General features: G+C 39.8%; 2 protein-coding genes across 4 annotated transcripts in view; one reads left to right on the top strand and one right to left on the bottom strand.

Moving 5' to 3' along the window:
• The window catches only part of etnk2 (ethanolamine kinase 2), a 78501-nt gene that overhangs the window by 35351 nt on the left and 20902 nt on the right, over nucleotides 1-22248 (bottom strand). The window lies entirely within an intron of this gene.
• Nucleotides 2699-22248, top strand: part of LOC117371408 (transcription factor SOX-13-like) — a 31652-nt gene continuing 12102 nt past the window's right edge. For 2 of the 3 annotated variants that reach the window (XM_055221806.1, XM_055221805.1), the window contains exons 1-4: nucleotides 6878-6935; nucleotides 20595-20745; nucleotides 20916-21012; nucleotides 22140-22226. In XM_055221806.1, coding sequence (XP_055077781.1) covers nucleotides 6889-6935; nucleotides 20595-20745; nucleotides 20916-21012; nucleotides 22140-22226 — 382 coding nt within the window. In that variant the 5' untranslated portion in view covers nucleotides 6878-6888. Of the gene's footprint in view, nucleotides 3058-6877; nucleotides 6936-20594; nucleotides 20746-20915; nucleotides 21013-22139; nucleotides 22227-22248 lie in introns of those variants that run through there. The other variant, XM_033967088.2, reaches the window with a different exon arrangement.

Raw genomic sequence — 22248 nt, 5'->3', positions numbered from 1 at the left:
ATTAATATGTGGGGTGGAGCACAATTGTCAAGAGTATCTCATCTGAGTACTGTTGAGTCCTGGCCCAGAAACCATTGACACGGACAGTGCATACCTGCCCCACCTGAGTTAAATATACCACAACAGTTCATCTGCACTTCCACTAATGACATGCTCTATTGTTCTGATGCATTGTTGGAAGTCTTCTAAGAGAAGTTGGCATCAACAATATAATTGCACTTTAATTTGCCTATTATTTCATTGTAATTTAATTGAGCATTGGAACAATCTGGATATTTCCACTGTGCACCTGTTTATCTTATACAACCAAACAACATCCCATTACACAATAAATACAATTCTCTATAAAATGTTAGATATATTATAGTAGATATTATAAAGATATTATAAAAAGGCATAGTGACATTACTGCAGCATTGACCAAAAAGGGCATCTCACTTGAGTGCTCATTCATAATGAAACTCTATGCCAGTACTGGTACAAGTGTTATTCTATATTGCTGCATTACTGTGCACATGACAAAATACAGAACCTGCAATCATGGACTAATCATTTTTGAAAAGGTCTCTTTTCAAAAATGAAGAAGAAGAAGAAGAAGAAGAAGAAGAAGAAGAAGAAGAAGAAGAAGAAGAAGAAGAAGAAGAAGAAGAAGAAGAAGAAGAAGAAGAAGAAAAAGAAGAAGAAGAAGAAGAAGAAGAAGAAGAAGAAGAAGAAGAAGAAGAAGAAGAAGAAGAAGAAGAAGAAGAAGAAGAAGAAGAAGAAGAAGAAGAAGAAGACTGCTTTCTCCTCACAGCAAGAAGGTTCTGGGTTTGATTCTTGGTTTGGATTGGACATAGAATTTGCAATTTGTCTTTCTGTCTGTATAAGTTTGTTGTAAAACCTGTATAATGGGAAATAAGCACTTGACTTACAGTTTAATCGTATATTGAATGTGTCTTGTGCCATGCAGAGCTGACACTGCTGGACAGTTACTCTGAGATATAGCTGTAAAGTCTGAACACATTCAAGTGCCCACATGTCAGAGACAGGCCGATCTGTACACAATGTCAAAGGAATGGGAATCAAAGGGTAAAACTGGGAGAAAAGGGAGAAGTGCAGGAGAGGTTTTGTAATCTGGCTATAGTGGTGTTGTGCCGTCTCCATGGCGACAGGCACAAAGGCCCGTGGTTGGCCATTGATGGCTAATTGTATTCTTCACAGCTCTTTTGTTAATTGTTGTCTGCCCAGCTCCCACTTCCTGCTGGGCCACGGCACAAAGCCACGAACAGGAGGATTAGAAATGGCACATCAGCTCCCAACGCAGCGCCAGGTCCTCTCTACCTCTCCCTCCTTCTCTCCTCTGTCCTTTCCCCCTTCACTCCATCTTCTCTCCTATATCCTCTTCTCTTGTCCCTCCTCAGCTCTCCACCATCTCATTTCTTCATTCTGCATCTCCCTCACTTTTTCTTCTCCTTTCTCATCACTTTCTCCTCTCTGCTCCCTCTCTCCTCTGTCCTCTCCTCTGTGCTCTCCGTCCCTACAGAGCCGCTCCCCCTTTTATCTGCTTACCGGGCGCTCTCCCATGACCTCCACACGTCTTTCTTTACCCAGCTCTTTCTTCATTCTTCATATGAGGTCTTCACTTGTTCTTTGGTACATTTTGGACAAAGCCTGTTTTTCTTCAATGTCTCCCTCCGTGACTACAGCCTATTGGACAATTTCACTGAATATGTTGAACAATGACTAGAACTGATGGAATAAACTTGTAAATGTGAATAATTTTCAGATTTATTCTCTTTTCACACTCTTTTCATCGTCATTCTTCACCCATCCATTCATTCAATTCACTTAGATTCACTTTCTCCTTCACGAGAAGAGCATTGACTACTCCAGGAACACAGGTGAAGGCTTTTTTTTGAGTTAGTCTGTTGACCTGCGAACAGAATGTTTGAGGTTAACTTATTGGAAATATTTTATTTTAAAGGTGCACAATGTAACTTTTCTGATGGAGAGCTGTTTGGAGATGTTCTGGCTTTGTCTGGAATGTTACTCAGTATGACACCAAACTTATTTTATTTGCATTTATTTCATTACAGGTGTTTTTATTGCTCAAAATAATCATGAAAATCACACACTCTTGATGTAAGTGGGGTCATCGCTCCACAGATCTGACCCATAACTTGCCCATACAAGAGGTTTTCAAATCACTTTTGTTTCAATGATTTAAAGAAGTCCACCCAGCCCAAATATCACTTTAGAAAGAAAGAAATGAAACAAACACTCTTGGCTGTTGTTATCTCCGATCATCAATATGGTTGTGACTACTATCAATCCCACATCTGGATTTTATGTAAAAGTGAAACATGAAGTGACCGAACACTGATCAAAACATCCTCATCATCCTCTTTATGATGTAGATGTTACATTAGTGTCAGGATAAAGTAACACAGTAGTACACACTTGTTGCTATAACATGACATATTTAGAAAAAAAACCCCAAAAAACTATAGCATGGAAAGTTTTACCAAGATAAGGATAAGGGAACTTATGTCATCTGGTGTGGAGAAAATAAACGATTAAAAAAGTCACTCTTTATGCCAAGTTTAGCAGCTGTTCTCGTATCGCAGAGAGAAAGGCGCATACGTCTTGACAGATGCTTTCTACCCGCGCCTCTCTTTCCACCGGCTCAACTTGGAAAACCGTCCTCTCCCTTTAAGTGGGAGGTGAGTGCCAATGAGAGCGCTCTGGCGGTGAGTGGAGGAGAGCCGCAGAGTACAAGTCACCGGGAGTCCGAGTGAAGTGTCGGGACTGCCCTCGGAGCTCCCAAACATTTTACGCATTGGGCGACACTTTCCGTCTGTTTCACCGCGTGGCTGAGCTGTACGCGCCGGGGCCATCACTCCCACACTGAGGGCTCTACTTTCCTTTGAAGGACCCCGGGGCTCCAGACCACGCACACCGCTCCTCGCCTCTGCCCAAACCACTGCGCGTTTTGCATGTGGTGAGCAATTAAGCGGGAGAGGCAGGAGGAGGAGAACGGAAGTTTTTTTTTTGCAAAGTCGGGGCGCACCGGGACTGGTGAGTAACTGCTCTGTTTTAACTTAAAAACATGTGCGTTTCTGTAAGTTTTGGTGTAGTTTGACTGGACGGGAAATACATGCGCACAGTAAAGCAGAGTTGGGCTTCTCCTGGTGCTCCGTGAACTCCTCAAGCTCCTGCCACTCGGCGCATATAGTCACTGAATTTCTACAAATGTCATCGCTCGTGTTAAGCTCTCCCTCTGCTCCGAAGAGTTAATTGTCTGATATCGTCTCTCTTAAAAAAAACAAAACACTGCTCCCCATCCTTGCTCAAACATGTGCCATCTCCATTTCTCGTGCTGATTAACCAGACATGCGTGCGTGCGCGCAGGTGTGGGCAGGTTCACCCATAATAAGGCCAAAAATGTCAACGTTTTACCACAGACTTGAATGCCCTGGTGTTATGTGCCTATAGCTGGCTGTACATGATACGAGCCAGTTTAAGTGCTCGGTTTGAGGGTAGTGGCTGATCTCCTGAAAGCTGACAATTAAGATTTACGAAGAAAAAAGTTGAGGGACAGTTTTGTCTGAGGTTCCCAGTGTGCACTGATGCGACCTGTAGAATGTATTGGGACTTTTCTATTATTTATGTAAAATAACTGAACTGTTGACTTTAAGACTTAAATCCTTTTGTGCAAATTAGTGGTTCAGAAAACTGTGATGTTTGGCCTAATGGTCTTTCCTTACTAACTACTTTATCAATTTCCAAAACCTAATTTGGTCCTAGTTAATGTCTAGTCACGTTAATTCCAACAACAACAAATAAAACAAAACAAAACAAAACAAATGCATTAGGAGTGCTGTGTCAGTTTTGATGAGTTTATATGACAGTTGCCAATAATCATTTTTCCTTCCCTTTTTAAAACTACACAGTGAATAATTTGAAGTGTTTTGTTTATTATTATTATTATTATTATTTTTTTTTAATTTATTGTCCATTTTACATTTAACTTGGCCATATTTTGCTCTTTGGGATGACCGTGTACCAGGGTACCATAAGACAGTCACACAGTGTATGGGGCAGAGCAGAGGTGGGCTTCTACTGGCACTAGCTCCAGGTCTGTGTTAGTCTGTGCCCAGCGGGGGTGATAATGAACATTCAGCCTTTAGCATATGCATGTACGCTTGTGTGTTTGTGTGTGCACGGCTCTACAGTGCATGGCTGCGTACAAAGCTGTCAGTCAGTGGGGAGTCCCTGACCTTTGTGTCCCGTCAATCTCCCCGTTTCTTCTCACTCTCATCGTCACAACCCCCGCAGCGGCCGCCACTCTTCTCCATGTTACTATTGTCATTAATTATGAGTCTGAGAATATGCAGTACTTGTCTATTAATGGTATTATTAGTATTATTTATGAGGTGATCTTATTCAATGTCATGTGCTGTTGTTTTGTTAGTTTCATTATGTAGCAACTGTCTTATAGCAGTAATTTGCCGTTTTAGACTCTTTTTTTATGACCACTTACTCTTGATCGCTGTACCTGATAAATCCAAACCAAAATTATTACTAAACACTACATAGACAATTAGTTTACTTCTTACAATTCCATTGTGATTTAAAAAAGTAAACTAGAACTGGTTATGTGATTATTAAAGTTGATTTTGAAACCCACCTGCTTGACTTTAAGTCTACACATATGGGAATGATTTTTGCATAGTTTTTTATCAATCGTATCATCATGCAGTTTCTTTTGTGATTTTGTGCTTGACATGCATATTTAACATCGTCTGTTCGCCTTGAGGTGTATTCTGTCTTACTTGAAAAACTTTCAATATAGGGTCTAAAAAAGTTTATAATTTTGTATTTGGTCACCTGCAACATGAATTTCCATTACTTAATTGCAAGAATAAAACTCATGTATGTGAATACTAGTGATATGCAAAAGAGGCTGTGAACACTAGGAATGAGTTGTAAAGATTTAAATTTCCACTTCCCTGAAAATTGAGTACCCCAGCTTTATGTAAAAATATATATTTTTTTTTTCCTGCTAACTTTTGAATTTATTGGTGGCACAGAGAGGAATAGCTTAGGATCATTTGTAGGATGGCGTCTTGCTATCTGACATGGGATGGTGTTGAGGAGGTTTTGCATACCCTGTGTGACCTCTGACTTTTGTCTTGTGAGACACGAGTGCAGGTGAATGGGTTTATGGGGGTCAAAGGTGACCTGGCCCATATCAGCATCTGCATGGTTGAATCTCACCTCTGATTGGCTGAAAACTGACTTCCTCCTTCAATCTTACCACAACTGTATAGCTGACTATTTTAGATGCTGAATTATATAAATTTTATTCCAGTTTTCAGTGTGGCAAAGTCAAATCCTACACTAGTTTTGACTACTTGAATTAATTTAAAATGACTAATGATTTATTGAACAGAGCCGTAAACAATTTTACAAACAATTGTTATTGTTAGTTCAGCCTCTACAGCTCAGTGACTGAGTTTTGCGGGTTCTGAACAAACACATGAGGCCTGTCCATATACTGAGAATGAGAACTTATGTGTCCTTCATCTGCAGCTTAAGGCACTGGCAACCCAGGTTCAGTTATGATTGTGGTTTTATATACTCACGTACACAAACCCTTTGAATAACATTTGACAAGTTCTTCAATACAGTCAGTTCCTGATCATGATTCATGCACTTACTAATATTACAGTCTTTATACAGTTGAGCTGCCATAACCTAAGTGTGTAAGTAAGTTTGAGTGTGTGTGTGTGTGTGTGTGCTTCCTGCACCCATCAGTCTGCTCCTGACCCCTGTATCCTCCTGCCATTGTTCTAGATCCCATAGAGCCACAGTGCGCTCACAAACACTACAATGGACAATACTAGTGTGTATGTACTGTAGGTGTGTGTGTGTGAGGCCGAGCCAATCACACAGAACAATAGCGAGGAAAGCTGTATGATGTGTTCAAATAAAGCTCCAGAATATAGTCTGCAGTGACCACATGGACTTAAACTGTGCACTGGTCAGACATGAGGGGTGTACTGTACTCAAAGTGCTACTAAATCTGCTAATGCTACTATTGTAATGGAAATAATGACAAAATGTACTACTACACTGACACAAATGAATATCTTGAATTGTATTTAATATCCAGATTACAATATTCAATTCAAGATATTAGAGATGGGTTTTGATTAAACTGGGTAAGTTATAGGTGAGACCTGTGTAGAGGTGACCCCACACACGCAGAAAGTAAGTTTCTCCAAGTATTTTGAGAATGGAACTGAATTGAATAAATGCATGATGGATTCATTTAAAGCCATATCATGGAGCGTTCCAGGCAAAACGATAACATCTCAGAAAGTTCCACAAAAGAAAGTTACACAGTGCAACTTTTACGGCAGTATCATCACAAACCTACCCATATTTTAGTAACCTTCGTGCACTTTGGTCTTCAGAGCTCAATTAGTTCCACTTTGTCATTTTTTTGTTATGACAAAGTGAAATGTTTGGAGATAACTCTAATTGAATATCTGTTTGTTTTTTTTGTTTTTTTAAAAATCAAGACTGAATTATTTGTAGAAACTCTGGTTCATTAATGTTGGGAAAAAGACACTTAATGAAAGATGGCTGAGGTGAAGCTTTATATTCCCGATGCATTTATGGATGGTTAGCCGTGAAAAGTGGTGGTGTTGTATGGAAAGTGCAAAGGGTCAATGTTGTTTGATTCTCAACACCCTTGCTTGGTGTTTTCTAGGGCTATTTGAAACATTGCCCACCTGTTCCTGACGTGAGGCTGTAGCATGAACAGGAAGTAAAGAGCTGGTTTGTGCTCAGTAAAATCTAGTCTTCTGCAGAGATGAGGCATTGCACAAGATTAAGCAGATGAATAACGAGCCTCACTCCGCTACAAGACCACGACATATTTCAAAGTAAGTGACTAGAAAACTATTAGGACTCCTTTTCTACACGAATATTACAAGAGATATTTTTACTGTATTGTCTTAAAGGCGAACAATGTAACTTTTCTGGTGGACGGTCAGACTATGCCTGTAGTGTTCCGCAGTATGGTAATTAACTTTACTATCTCCATAAAGCCAAGAAAATCACACTGTTACAGGTCATATCTGTGAAAAACTGACCCTGCTCACAGTGTAATATAAAGTATTTTTTAGCAACACCTTGATTAAATACAACATGGACCATAGAACATTTTGGGTAAAGCAGTGAGTTTTGTGGACCCCCAAAAAGTTGGACAATGCACCTTTTAATTATTAATACTACAGCTCGTTTACAATTCAAGCCATGTTTTATTACTCTACATATAACTCAATCCCTAGAGATTTTTTTTTTTTCTTTTCATATTCTTTAGCGACAACAGCACAGCAAACTAAAACAAGGCAGCTCTCGTACATAGAAAATTGTATGATACTTTTTGGACAAATTGTGCACACTTGGCCCAGTGGGAAAATGTTACATGTGCAAAAACAGTATCTTTTAAAAAGGTAGGGACGGGTATTTTCTGTGTTTTTAAAATCTGACTATTTTCCCCAACATCTTATGTCATTGCCGTTTCTTTTTATTTTGTAGGCTATAGCCCAAAGCTTAATCATGTTAAGATTTGCAATTGATATCAAGACCAGCCAAATTGAACAATTAAGTTTTTTGGCTACTCTCTTCTCCATTTTTCCCTTTAGTATTACTTTTATAATATCACTCAAGTACAAATATAAAAACATGGTCTTTCTGAGTAACTGTTTAGATATTATCGACTTATAAACACACTTATCAATGTGCATAATTAAACATTTCAACTTATGAATGAAAATGGGGCTGAAGATATGACAAAAAATAATATATTTTTTTCCCTTCAAATTGGTCTGTTATAATATTACATTCCTTGTTGTTTTATTAAAAAAAAATAAAAAAAATCTTTAAATATTTTTTTCCAACATAAACAATACCGGTACATACTATTATTGACATTTCTTTCACATTTCTTCTTCTGAACAGTGCTCCAAACCACATGCTTTTACGGACAGAAAATAGGCTGTGGACGTCTTGATTTAAAAAGACCCAAGCTGATCACTGACGATTAGAAATCACTGCATCTCGATATTGATTTAAAATTAAATTAATTGCACAGCCCTAATGGAATTTTTTTGGACTTGGAAAAAACTTTCTATTACTTATTGTACCATCGATCATTTATTGAATAAGTTTTGAGTCAGTTTTTATTGGCAGTACTTTTTATTTGTGTTATTTTTCTGCTCTACAATACAATTTGAACTGTAGATGGTTTACTACAGTGTTACAGTGCTTTTACTATACTACTACTATAGTTTACAGTCAGTATTTTCTTCAGTAATATATTGCACTTCAAAATTTGTTACTGTGACAGTCAGGCCTGTCCATACACAAAGTATCTTCACACACAAGACAGAACATGGGGCTCCTTGTATACTCTTATGCATTTAGTCAGTCCACTCTTGTCCTATTACTAACGCCCAAACCAACTTTAGCGGTACAACCTGCTAATGTTGCTGTGTGCATGTGAGGAGTGCAGATGCATGCTCCTACAGGACCCAGTATAAGGTGTGTTTGATTAAACATGGAGCCGGGACGCGGGCTTTTGTTGTGAGGTATGTGCGTCTTTGTGGTGATATATTTGTCAAAAGTGCATTAAGTACACGGCGCTTTGTCCTGCTGCCTGTTCCCGTACAAGCCTCACAGAGTGCGACGTATTGTTGCGAACGTGAATGAACAGGACGCATCATTTTCAGCGTACTTAAACATCTTATAACAGTGTAGTGCAGTTTACCAGGATTCAACTCCAGCTACTTAGAAAATAAATGTACAGTTAACTTTTGAATAAAACTACATGACAAGTGAGGGCAGAACAATTTTGGAGATTTTTTTTTTTTTTCTAACAAGTTTTGAATGTAGTTCACTGTTCACATTTTATTAAGCATGAACACAAATCAAAGTCTTAACTAATTCAAGAATCACATGCATTTCAGAGCATTTTATATAGGTCTTAACAGGGTTTTGAGGTTTTGGATGTGATAATCCTGGATATTTTGTAACTGTCACTTGCTGCAGCCTTTGTGATTTGCTAATTACAGTCATTGAAATTGCAACTTCATTTTTTGAGTAGTAATCTTGCTGCCCAAGTTGATTCTGTTTATTTTGACAAAGTAAAAACTTAGAATAAAAATTAATAAAAGCTGAAAGTTGATATTATTTTAAGCCAACAAATTTAAATGGAGGTTGATGAATTTAAAAAGCTCTAACTTATTTTGAGCCATTGTTATTTTTTCAGATGTAGAATTACCTTTTTGTTGACATTAAACAATGGAAATGTACACAGTAACAATAGTTGATGTCCCTCTATGTTTGGTGTGCACATTTGCATGATCACCTGAAACTCGGCTGCAGTTCTGTTTCTCTTCACTTATTATAAAACTTATTCAACCCCATTTGTTTATGTCATGACAAGTCACAACTGCTCTATTGATGCTTGTTTCCTGGTTGATTTACATGACTTTAACAAAACCGCTGTGCTGTCAGCCCAAATTTAAAGAAGACCTATTGTGCTTGTCTGCTATATAGCTATAATCTCCACCTATGGACCATTTAAGTAGTTTTCAATGAATATTATTATTTTTTAATTATGTTCTAATTTGTAAATTTTTTAAATCACAAGTCCGCTGACTTACACTTTTAGAAAACTGCGGTGCCCAATGGTTGGAGCTCACCGTAGACGCCATCACAACAAAGAGCCGTGAAGTTGTCGGGACCTACAATGGATAGCTGCAGATCATGCTAGAGAGAAGCAGATTTTCTTTTTCATTTGTACCAAAATGTCTCCACACCGCTGCCGAATCCTACATGTATCACAAATTAAGGAAATTAAAATCGGAGAACGAAGTAGAGAGCAGTGTGTGTATGCCAGTGCGGTAAAAATGGGGGTAATATGTATCTTTAGTATGGCTTTTTTCAAGAAGCCGTACTAAAGATTGCTCAAACATGCACAAATCCCTCCAAATACAACTTCAAGTGCGTGAATGGGGAGGGAAAACCACTAGAACATGGTTCAAAGCTCTAAAAAGCCTGGCTTTCAAATTAGCTACACAACTCATTGCTATATTAATCTTTTTTTATAAAGTAATTAGTTTTAAAGTGTATTGTTTGTTTTTTAGTTCATTAAACAAAAAAAATAACTATCTCATCTGCCCACCCTGTCTTAAGTGATTAAAAAGTAAAACCGCTCTCAGACACGGCTGAGCAATGATAACATATCTCCAGTTTGATCATATAGTGCACTTCTTTAAATGAATGACAGACACAGGCTGAGAAATTCCCTCATTCACTAAAAATTAATATTAAGAATATAGTTTTCATTTATGAAAGACTCAAAGGGGAACAATGTTCAAATAAGTGTAGAGTCATATTTCTGCACTTTTGTCGGCAATTTCTCTGATACTTAAATAATGTCTTAAATATGTCCTGTATACCCCCTATGGGTAATAACATTCATAACTATTTTTGTAATAACTTAACAAGTAGAAGATAATGTTTGAAGATATAAGTAACAAAATTATCAGGAAGTTTATTTGGAAACTTGATGAGACAGAGCTGATGTCACCTGGTTATATCAGAATCTGAATAAAAAAACAAATCCTTTTTGTTACAGACATGCAGCTGACTAAAAATAGACTTAAATATAGATTTTTATAACTCCAAGCAAGCTTTATTAAAATATATATATATATAATATATATATATATACTCATACTCCAATTGTTATCAAGATTGAACATTACAAGCAAAACTATTTTCTTTTTCAATTGTTTGTTTTTTGGTCAGTTTGATCTATCAAGATCTAAGCTTTCACTTGGAAACAATACAATTTTCCAATCTGCACCTAAAGATGTTTTGTTTAATTTAATAAATTTACACCTATGGATTTATATGCTACACTGTAATATCAAAGGCTGTTTTCTCAAAATGCATTTTTATCCTTAAGGGATATAAAGATCACTCTTAAAGCATCTACATACACCAAACCTCTTTTTGACTGATTGTACAGAAGGGTCCAATTCTAGGCTTGATTGAAATTTTGGCTCTAAAAAAATGAGGTCAAAATTCTTAGTATTTGAGTGAACTAGAGTTAACCTCAGAACTAAGATATCCAGAAAAGCTTTTTTTTTTTTTTTTGTATCTAATATGTCAACTAAATGTATCAATTGAGGACATTTAAACCTGGCTCTAACCATTTTTTTTCAACCATAATAAAATTCTATATTCTAAATGGAATAATTTTCTTATTCACCTGCAGCATCTCACCACAGAAGCACAAAGTGTGTTTTAATGTAATTTTTAAAAGGTAAGTTTAGCAGGGTCTAGTTGACGTAGCACCTTCTCTGCAGCATCAGTGTGACCTACAGACATGACGAGTGGCTTATTGGAGCTGGTTAAGACCTATGGCTCTGACTTGTTTGTGGCGCGAGTGTATATAACGCACACACACATCGCTGCCCAGGCCCCGGGTTCAATCACCTGTTGTGCTCCTTACCGCTCAAAGGCGTTTCCATGGCGACGCCTCCGATCCGCGGCCCCTTCGCAAACATAGACCCCCACTACTACCGCCACCACTATTACAAACTCCATAAAACACACACGTACACACACACACACACACACACATACAGGGAGCATGCACGTGAAGAAGCCACACTGAATGGGCTGAGGATATAAAGTGTGCCGAGAGTGCATTGTGCGGGCTGGGCCTCTTTTGTGCGGGCTTGCCTCAAGGAGCAGCAGCCAGGGAGGGGGTCAAAGAATGAGGGAGAGAGAGAGGGATGTGGGGCTTTGTGAAGGAGAGAAAAAGTGGCCTTCCTTTCTTCCTTTTCTCCTCTCCTATCTCTTTTATTGGGAGTGTGTTTTGTCTTGGCTCGCTCCTCCTCCTCCTCTCTGATAAATGCCACAGTAGCCTTTCGCCGGTTGCCACAATAGACGACCTGTTTCAGAGCCTGTTGTGGAGAGGGAGGGGGTGAGGAAGCGGGGGGGGGAAGGGGGCATGAAAAGAAAAATGGCTGCTTTTTAACCTGTGTCTCTGAAAAGCAGAATGGAGAAAAAAAGAGTGCTTTGTAAAGGGGCAGTTGTGTCATCAGCCTATTAATATATCTTACTTACAAAGCTCGTAAGGACGCCCGCACACTGCAGCACAACTGAAGACGGGATGTGGTGGGGTGTTCTGATTTCTTAATGCAGTCAATTTCATTTTCTGTTCATACTTTTGTAAACTTTTAAACTATCCTGTGTACTCTTAAAGACATTTATTATCAATGTCACATGCAGTTAATTGTAATGGAGTTATTCTTAGTATCTCTTTATCCCTACTGGTTTTTAAGATTGACTTGACTATTAGTTATTTGTCATGTAACTGATTACATTTTCATTTTTTTTTAGATAAATATTCAGTTTATATAGCACTAAAATGTCTGAATGCCTTTAGCTTTTGATATGTCAGTCTTTTAAACTGCAATTCTAATTAAATTCTGCCAAAATTCACTTCACAGACAAATAAATGTTTTGTATCATGCAATACTTTTTTTTGTTTACTCAAGTTGTGTTCTACCAATATTGTTGTGCACATCAAACTTCCCCCTTGTATTTCTCCACCATTGCCGAACTATCAAATTCATCAACTATCAATCGGCTCTTGTCAAAATGTGGCTCATATCTCCTCATCTCGTGACATTGTGTGCCAGACTATCCAGGATGTACACGTTTTGGGACAGTCCCTTTTCTAACATATGAGGAAAACTTCACTATAGCTTCTGTTTTGGGTCTTTCAAGCGCTCACACATTTGAAAGACAAAAAAGAGGAAAGTGCATGTGTTCTTGATGAGGTTATACTCCAAACTCCGCACTATGGTTCAGTACCCTTGACATCAAAAAGCCAAGAGAACAGAGGAAGAAAGGGGAAGGAAAGGCAGAGGAGTGCATGGCTTTTGTGTCTGTGGCCCTGAGAGCTCATTCTGTAATGAGGCCCAGTCAGCAACGTAAGGCAGTGCTTTGTTCAGCTCCTCTGCGTGTGTGTGTGTGTGTATATGCGTGTGTGCTCTGTCTCCCTGACCTCACCAATAAACACCAGGCTGCTACATTAAGGCTTTTGACATCACTTTTATATAATTTCAGGGTACATGGGTCTTAGCAAACTGGATAGAAGGTTTGAACTTTACATAATGTTTTGATCTACTGAGCTCTTATCCAATGTTCTGAATAGGGGCCAGTCACTTTAAGCAGGTCTCAGTGTGCGATCTGTATGATCTGTAGCAATGGGCAGGGGAGGATCAAGCCAGACACTTATCATTTTGCTCATGTCTAATGACAGGATTGCATGGCACTCCTATGCCGACTTGAAGAAAGGCCCACTTAGCTCTGGGCCTGCCTTTTGGATGTGCCAATGCACCTGGAGACCAGAGGGGCACATCCAGTGTCTATCTGTAGCCAAAGGCCCACGTACACCTCTACTGGATCTGGAATGTTGTGTCTTGTCAGTGGGCACCTTAAACAATGCTTAGTGGCACCAATCATAAGGGTGATGTGTGCATGCACATCTGTGTTGGTGCCGTGTACAGTAACCAGTCACATTTCCTAATTTTCCTTCACGCTTCTGTGCCTGGACACTCCGATCTCAAGATGCCACTGATTCTCTCCTGGCTTCCTCCTGTTTCCCAAGAGCACGTGTGCCTTCACCCACATGGAAATGTTTGTTCAGACATGGCATCTGTCAGATGTGCTGTGATCATAAGGGGCCACCGCACTGAAAAGGACCTGTAGCTTTGTGCATACTCCAGGGATTGTTCAGTTAGTCATCTCTCTTCTCCTCTAACACCCTGAGGCTATGTGTGGGCGCTAGAGTTGGGCAATATCAATTTTTTAATATCGTCATACCGTCCCCTAATTATGCCACGATAGACTGTATTATCGCCTGTTCCAACTAATTAAGCCAAATCTGTTATATTTAGATTCCCCCCCCCCCCCCCCCCCCCCCCTTGAATACCACATCTACAGTGTGTAAAATGGATAGATATTTAGCCGATCTAAATGCAAAATACATCATTAATCTCTTAGTCTCTCCTCCTTCCACTCACATGCACCTTACTGCTGGTTCCCACTGCTACCTTGTTTTTTTTTTTTTTTGTTTTTTTTTTACTTTTTAAACTACAAATCAGAAGAAAATGTGTGAAACTATGACAGTAAAGAATGATAGAGGTTGTGTTTTCAACTATCAGCCTCTAATTACAGCAAATACACACGTACTCATTAAATCAAATACAGTGCAGGCCTGTAGCTGGACTGATGCATGTTCACATTAAAACAAAAACTGAGATCCACGCACATGTCTGTGCATGTGGATATACAGTTTGCTAGAGCGAAGGAAAACATTCTACTTGTGTATTTGGGCAGTTGATGACTTTGGTTCACTCATCTATTTATCCTGTCCAAGCAACTCCTCTTCTGCCCTTCACAGACAATGACAACCAAACAGTATGAACTCATGCGTCATGGATGCACACTGGTTTAGGATGTAAAGTCAGAATCTGTCCTCATCCCGAGTCCAGCTCCACGCAGTTCACAAGGCTCCATTCGTCCTGCACATCATGCGTTTTTAAAAAGTTATTATTTCTTGTAGCCAGCACTCTTTGAGCCCCAACAGTTGTTCTGATGGGCAGAAGGAGCTGTGTGCTTCTGACGTAATGATGAGTTCAGGTGCGCTACATAACTCTTCTACAGCAGTGCCAATATGTTTTCAGCTTTTGTGGATTAATTTATTACGATTATTGACAGCAAAATAGAGGTTTAATATTTGTTAAATGTGTGAGAATATATATTTCATTGAGCAGATTATTGGTTGCAGTGTTGAATATAAAACATTGCAAATTCCAATGGGACAGATGGTATTAAAGGTGACACGTCATGCTATTGCAATACCGCGGTCATGCTATTGCAATACTGCGGTATACAATATTGTCATATCGCCCAACTCTAGTGGGCACTGTTGCTGGGTTGCTCATTGGTGCTCTCCGCAGAATAGGGAGCTGAACATATGTGCAACCCACCCCAACCCCACGTATCAGAAACATGCTGCTTTTACTCTCAAGCAGAGCAAAATATGCACATGTTCCTATGGCTCGTTTTGGATCTCCAGCTCCGTTTTGGATTTCCACATCTAAAAGACAGGCCTGGAGCTTTTTACAGTAGGCCAATGCCTACAAGGCAGTAGAGTTGGAGAGCCATGCAGCCTACCTTGTTATTAAACACAAGAGCTTGACTTTTCCCTTCTTATTGCAGCCGATCATACAGTGTGTGGACCTGCCTATTTAGTTTCTCGTTTTAACATGAACATATTAAGCTCATATACAATGCACTGATTCCATTAAAACAAACTGATGTTTCAACTGACGCCATTAATACCATTAAACGTAATCATTACAGATTATAAGTTATAACAAAATGTTCTTGTTTTTAACTTAATACCTTCTCATAATAACGAAAAGGACTGTAAAGATGTTTAATCCATGTTTCAGTTCTACGTTGCAGTAACAGTGATCACTAAAATGTGCTAAAAATGGGTACACCTCTAAAATTTGAATCCAGTTATTTTTCTTTTTGTTGTTGGATTATTTTAAATGATTGACGGGCCAAATTGACTGGAATGCTGCACTCAAGATCTTGTTTTAACGTAGCGGAGAAATGCCATAAAGAGTTTGATGATGACACCTCAACTGCTGCATTTCAGCAAAGTGCACTTGTTTTTGGACCTGTTAGAGAGCAACTTGACTTGAGTTTACAGTCTAGCTTTGACACTAGAGTGATGATAACAAGAATTGGAAAGAAAATGGAAAAAATATATGTTTTGCTTTATTTAAATGGCACATTTTTTACGATTAATCTGTTCAGTGCATGAAATTTAGATTCATTTGTTTGATGGTGGCTTTATGATTGCTGGCATCGCACCTGTTTGTAGAATGGCAGGCGATCGCTATCAGCCTGGGCAGCGCGAGGGATACCTGCTGCAGAGTGCATGCTAATTATGCAAAATGAGACAGGATTTGAAGAGGCGCTTTGTGTGTGGCTCTTATGGACATGGGTTATTTGTGCATGGGGGAGGAGGGGGTAGCAGAGGAGGGGTCGGAGTGCACAGGAGAGTAGAAGACATGCGTTTGCACCGGCACGCAGCATTTATTATGATCTGTGTCACCAGTTCCCTCCAACTGGGTGCACAGCACTTTTAGGATCTCTACACGGCCATTGCTTGACAGGTTAGTGTGCCACATCTTATGATTTTTATAAATGAACTGATTCATTACTTTTTAGACTTGTTGGATTTTTAATTTTTTTAACCTTAATTATAAAATGTGTCAGGTATTAAGTTTTTGACAGCTGGACCAAAGGTATGTTAAACAATTTATAAAACAGTATTTTTTTCACAAAACAATATTTGCTTCATATGGTCAGAATACAGTAACTTGATATGGTCAGTTTTCTTTTCATACATTATTATTTCTTTTGAAAACCAGGCAACAAAAATATATTATTTACTTTATATAACTTTACTTTAAGTTTATTTAACTTGACCACAGAATATGAGCATGTCATGCTAACAGTAGTTTTAACTGGAAGCAGGTGAGCTGTGTAGGTCTCCTGGAGCCGAACGGAGATGTGCTGAGTGATGCTAGGGTCAGTGCCAGGCCCCTGGGCAAGGAGGCAGTGTCTGGCACCACACACTCCATTGTTTTATCATCCCTAATCAAATAAAGCACAGTATGAAACCTATCTACAAATATTTGTTTGTACATCAGTTTACACTTGTCTTAACACGACTGGCAACTCACTGAAATAGTTGCTGCTCTGCCGCAAACATGTTTACTGCCAAACAGACTGTGAGGAAGTCAAATGGCTCTGTTTTAAAGTGCGAAGGAACTGGTTTTGGAAACATGCTAAGATCGGGGTGTGAAATCTTGTCTGTTTGAATGGACGGCCAGCTGAGTGCGGCGCTTTGAAACCTTCCTGCAGGGAACCTTCTGCCATTGCAGCTGTCAGTCTCAGCCCTGACAATGAGAATGCCTTTATTTGTTTATGGCCAAGCGGAGCTCTTTATATGTCTCACTTGTCCCTGCTGCTTAATGTGGCTCTCTCAATGCACATTCTGCTTCTGTGCCTCAGGCTGGAGCTGGGGAGCCACAAGCACTACATAAACTCAGCAAGCTGGTCCTGTCAGCAACTGAGGAGGAGAAGAGGGGGAAAGAGTGAGGAGAGAATCAGGAAACAATGAAAGAAAGGGTAACAAAAGAATGAACAATAACAGGCTTTGGTTTGGCAGCTCCTGGGGCAAATGTCGCTATTAACATGTTACAACTTGTTGGCTAACTGAAGGTTTTGTGGGAAGTGCACTTGTGTCGTGGGAAGTCTAAAGTTTCACCGTTGTCAGTGTTTATCATAGGAGCAGAGCCACGTCCTCAGTCACCCTCCATCAGTGCACTCAGTCCCGCTCCAGTGCTTTTGTATGTCTCCTTTAAAATATCTTTGAGCTGCTTGGCACATGGGTTACTGTTTGTCAGTGTTCATTCTGCCAGCACTTTATACCTTTTGATAACAAGCCTTTTTATGCAGAAATAATGTAATACATGACGGGTTTAACCTGAAGCAGAAATGGCTGTCATTGTGTTGTTATCCTGCCAGATTCTTGAAACCTCACCTGCTTGGTCCACATTCAGCACTCGAGTGAGTATATTGCATTTCCAGAGTCACAAATAGCAGCTTTTGGTCACTTTGTTCTTGATACTGGGCACAGCTGCATCAGGGCCTTCTGAGCAATTATTTCGCCAAGGCTTGTGGCAAAGCTGCTGTATGTGGTATGAAAACAGGCCCCAGTGATCTCTCACAAATTGAGGACAGCTCTATTCAAATGGCTCTTTAGAAAACCATACATGTGCAGGCAAGGCTGGGTTCCATGTGGGTGCTTCAGAGAGGAGCTAAGTGTGTATTTAACCAAATGCCGTGGAGGTACGCGATAACCTTGGTTGCTTGCATTGTTCAAGCTAAGACGCTGAAGGTATTGTTGTAAAGAAAGCCTTTGTGCTTGTAAAACACACATCCACACATGCACCTTAACTCATTCCTGTCTGTCAGCAGCCTGCGGCCGCTAAGATTCTGGGCATACCTCACGCACAAAGCCCAGGCGTGTGAAAGCCACCTGTGGCAGCTCCACTCTCAGCCTGTGGAACGTGGAGGGCCCCAGGAATAACTGCAGCGTGGGACCCAGCACCCGCTGCCAGGCCACCCCCACTGCCCCACAGACCTACCCACAGAACAGTCCCCTTATGTTATACTATATGTGAGTGATTACTGCCACCAAGACGCATGTCACATGGTGTATGAAGCAGTGAGGACGGAAGTGCCAATGACATCTTGTGCATGCCTTTGCTTTGACACAAATTGTTTAGATAAACCTATAATCAAGTTAGTTTATTTTAAACCCAAGTACACTATCCAATGTTCACATACAACTGTGTTCTTTGTAACATGATATATGCTTAGATAATAATTTTAATATCTATCTATGCTTTTGAGTACCATGTAGTACAATGTGTGTGCCTTGTGCAAAAATCCACAGTGCTCTCTCCAGCTCCTCCGCCCTGAGCACTGGGCACTATGGGGTTCTGAGCTGTGTGTGGAGCTGATAGTGGCAGCGGCTGCAGCAGCTGAGTGGCAGCGGCTCCTCCTGTTCCAGCTGTATTTAATAGACTCAAGGCACAGAGTGCGCAGTTTAGTTTGGCAAACCACTTTTTATGATTTTTTTAATGTATTTTTTTATTCTAAACCTAATTCCGATTTTGAAGAGGAGCATACAACTTTTAGAACTTTTGCATAAACTTTAGCATGAACTGTATATGCACTGGGATGTTCTGAATGTTTAAACATTGTGTATTTAAAGAGAAAGAAAACATTCAGCTGAATGAATTGAGATTCTAGATTCCTGAAGAGCTTTGGTCAGTGCTGAGAGATGACCGCACAAGATGACTGTATGCATATTTAGTTCTGTACTTCCACCTGTTGACAGTGAGGATTTGCTCTCCCTCAGGGGACACTGTTGGAGTGTTTTAGCTCTATCATAGTGAAGCTGAACTGTGATAGTGAGCCTGGAGCCTTGGGTCCTGCAGACAGGTGTCTTTGTTTAGCGTCCCTTTTGGAGAAGGGGGGTTAATCATTATTATGCTGTGTGGCGCTTCACATATTTGTGCCGTGTTCCCGAGTCGGATCGGCACATTCCGCTGCCATTGTTCTCCGGCCTGTTTCCTGCGGCCGCGGCTTTTGTCAGCCTCTGCCCCATTGTCCTGGCTTCCTTTGTTCCCCCGCTCCAACAATGGCTTTTTTCTGCCTCTTTATATATATGTGCACTTTTTGCCCTTGTGTGTTGTGTTTTGTTTTGTTCGGCTGTCTGCTGTGTTTTTCTTTCCTCCCGCTGCAGAGCTGGGAAATCAAACACGCACATGCTGGCACAGTTGATTTGGTTCAAGTTGATTGCGGCTCACCCCTCTCTCTCTGTACCTGTCCTCTGCTGGTCGGTGAGGTGATGTGGGCAGGCCTCCCCTTAGCCCTCCATTATTCAGTGTCACCTTTCAAACACCATCAAACAATGGCACTTCCACCACACGACCTTTAACCTTGACATTGGCTGTGACCTAAATTAGTGGCATTCATCTCTCTCCCATTTCAGAGAAATGCATACATGAGGTAATCTAAATTACACTCTTTTAGTGTGACAGTGGAAAGTTCTAAAAGTTCATTTATATTAGTTACTTTTACTAATTCAACTGTACATTTACTTACAAATTTTTTTAAGTAGATTGATACTACACAAACGTGTATATGTGTGTGTGTGTGTGTATATATATATATATATATATATATATAATTTTTTTTTTTTTATTAATTTTTATAAAGTAGGGAACATTTGATATCATGCTATAGCTTTGGTCTATTTTTTCCACAAATTCTCTCATGTAGGCCCGTCACAATAAATCCTACATCAAGCTTTAAAAGGTTGGAATATGACACATTACAGATGCAAACTAACTACTTATGATTTGCAATAAATTACCATGAGAATGCAACAGTTGTTTTTCAACAATATTGTACATTTAGAATACTTTTTTAGGAATAATTCTGCTTTGTGTTATGGTTTCAATATTATCATTTATCATGTTTACTTTAGCAATATATCGCACAGCAAAATGTGTCATCGTGACAGATCTAGTCTCATGTTTTGTGCTGCCCTTGTTTGTACCATTTCATCAATAACTCGTATAACGTAATTATAAATCTCAAAACCTAATCTAAATTCATGGCGTCACAACTTTGACAGTCATTTGTCTGTGCGTGACAGAGCCACTTTGGTTTGTTTGCTTATGGAAATACATTTTATGGAAGAGTTCACTTAACTGCACTTAGCTATGGACAAACCAATGTGTAATGTTAAATCTATGCTGATAGTCTTGTTCTGTGTTTTACAGAATGGTTGAGCCCAGTCCTCCAGTGCTGCAGCTCCCCTCGTGTGGGGACGGGACCATGAAGGCTCTGGGAGTCAAAGTGGAGCAGGAAGAGCCCCCCAACACTTCCCCATCCCGCGACTGGACACGAAGCCACCAACAAGAGACCCGCCAGGTGACTACTCCTCTCTCCTGCTCAAATTTGTAAAACAAGCCATTAGAAGTTACCTCTTGAAAATATTTGCCCCTTTTGACAATAATTTTAGGGGCTGCAAAATGAATGAAGGACATGTCTTACAAGTAAGAGTTCTATATACATAAAACGTTTCTTTGTTTCTTTTACAGGACAGGTCCCCAGGGACTGAACCCTCCCACAGACAGAGTCCCACAGCGCTCAAAGAAGCTCAGGAGAGACAAGATGGACAATCCAACCTCAAGGAAGGTTAGCCCCGCTAAATTGCCCCGCTTTTTTACTATTTACAAGATACTCTCTATAATGCATTGAATCTTATTGTAGTTGTAATTGTATTTCGCCAGTACCAGTCAAGTTCAGACACACCTCTGCATGCAGTTCTTATTGGACAAAGAGCAGATTTCATACAGGTATAAGCATATACTGAGAACTCTTGACCTGAAGTGGAAGTATATTTGGGGAGAAAGTAAAATTTAAGTTTCATTATATTGCCAAACCATAAAAAATCATATGAAATGGTCAGTAAGATGATGAAAAGATCTTGAAGTGTAAAAGTAGATTAACAGTTGATGCATGTCAAATAGGGGTGGGTGATATTGAAATAAAAAAAAATATATATATATATGTATATGTCAGTCCTACAAAAATGTTTCTTGAATATTAGTTGAGTATGGGACGAATGTGAAATGATTGTAAAATTACCCACAATTACACATGCAACATAAGTCTCCCCCCATTTTTATTTGAGCCAGCTCCTTTTGTAACATTTGTGAACTATGTATGTATTATTGATATTTAGACGATCTGCCCACAGACTTCTATCTTTTGGACTTTTGTTTAAAATGTTCCTATTGCTCATAAGTTGACAACTCCATGTTTTCAGATGCAGCCTAAGCGAGCTACATTCACTTGCTATTCACTCATAGACAATACAGCCTGTGTAAAATCAATGCTTAAAAGTGATGGCTGTTGTTTGGGCAAGCGAATGAGTGCAGCATGATTTTTGTTTTGCCCAGTTCGGTTCTTTACATGCCGCGTGAAAGGCTGCTCCTCTGACACTCTCTGCCCTCCTCTCTATTACCAGCACTCCATGCCTTAATTTTTTTCTAAAATTCCCTGCACCAGCTGACCTTGGATTGTTGTGTCCAAATATCGATTCACTCAAACACTCAAACTTTCTCCCAGACGCACAAACAAACCCTGGCCTCTGAATGTATTCTCCAATCAGGCCCATTAGGACAGCAGAGAGGTGCAAGTGTATCGTGGTGTCATGTGGGCTTCACTTGGCATGTATTTGTACGCTCAGCTGCCTAGTGCCCGCCGCTTGGTGCTGGTGCAATCATGTTGAGGTCCGATTTCCTTGTTGTGTCTTTCAGTCATGCCCACTATTGAGAAGCTGCTCAACACGGACTGGAAGGAGAAACTTTTGGACAAAGGCTCAGCAGCGGGAGGACAGCTGAAAGGTTGGTCTTGGCACAAAAAAAC

This window comes from Periophthalmus magnuspinnatus, chromosome 5 (assembly GCF_009829125.3).
Source record: "Periophthalmus magnuspinnatus isolate fPerMag1 chromosome 5, fPerMag1.2.pri, whole genome shotgun sequence".
Classification (NCBI taxonomy): domain Eukaryota; kingdom Metazoa; phylum Chordata; class Actinopteri; order Gobiiformes; family Gobiidae; genus Periophthalmus; species Periophthalmus magnuspinnatus.
The sequence above is the reverse complement of the archived record's forward strand: the minus strand, read 5'-3'. Positions and strand labels throughout refer to the sequence as shown.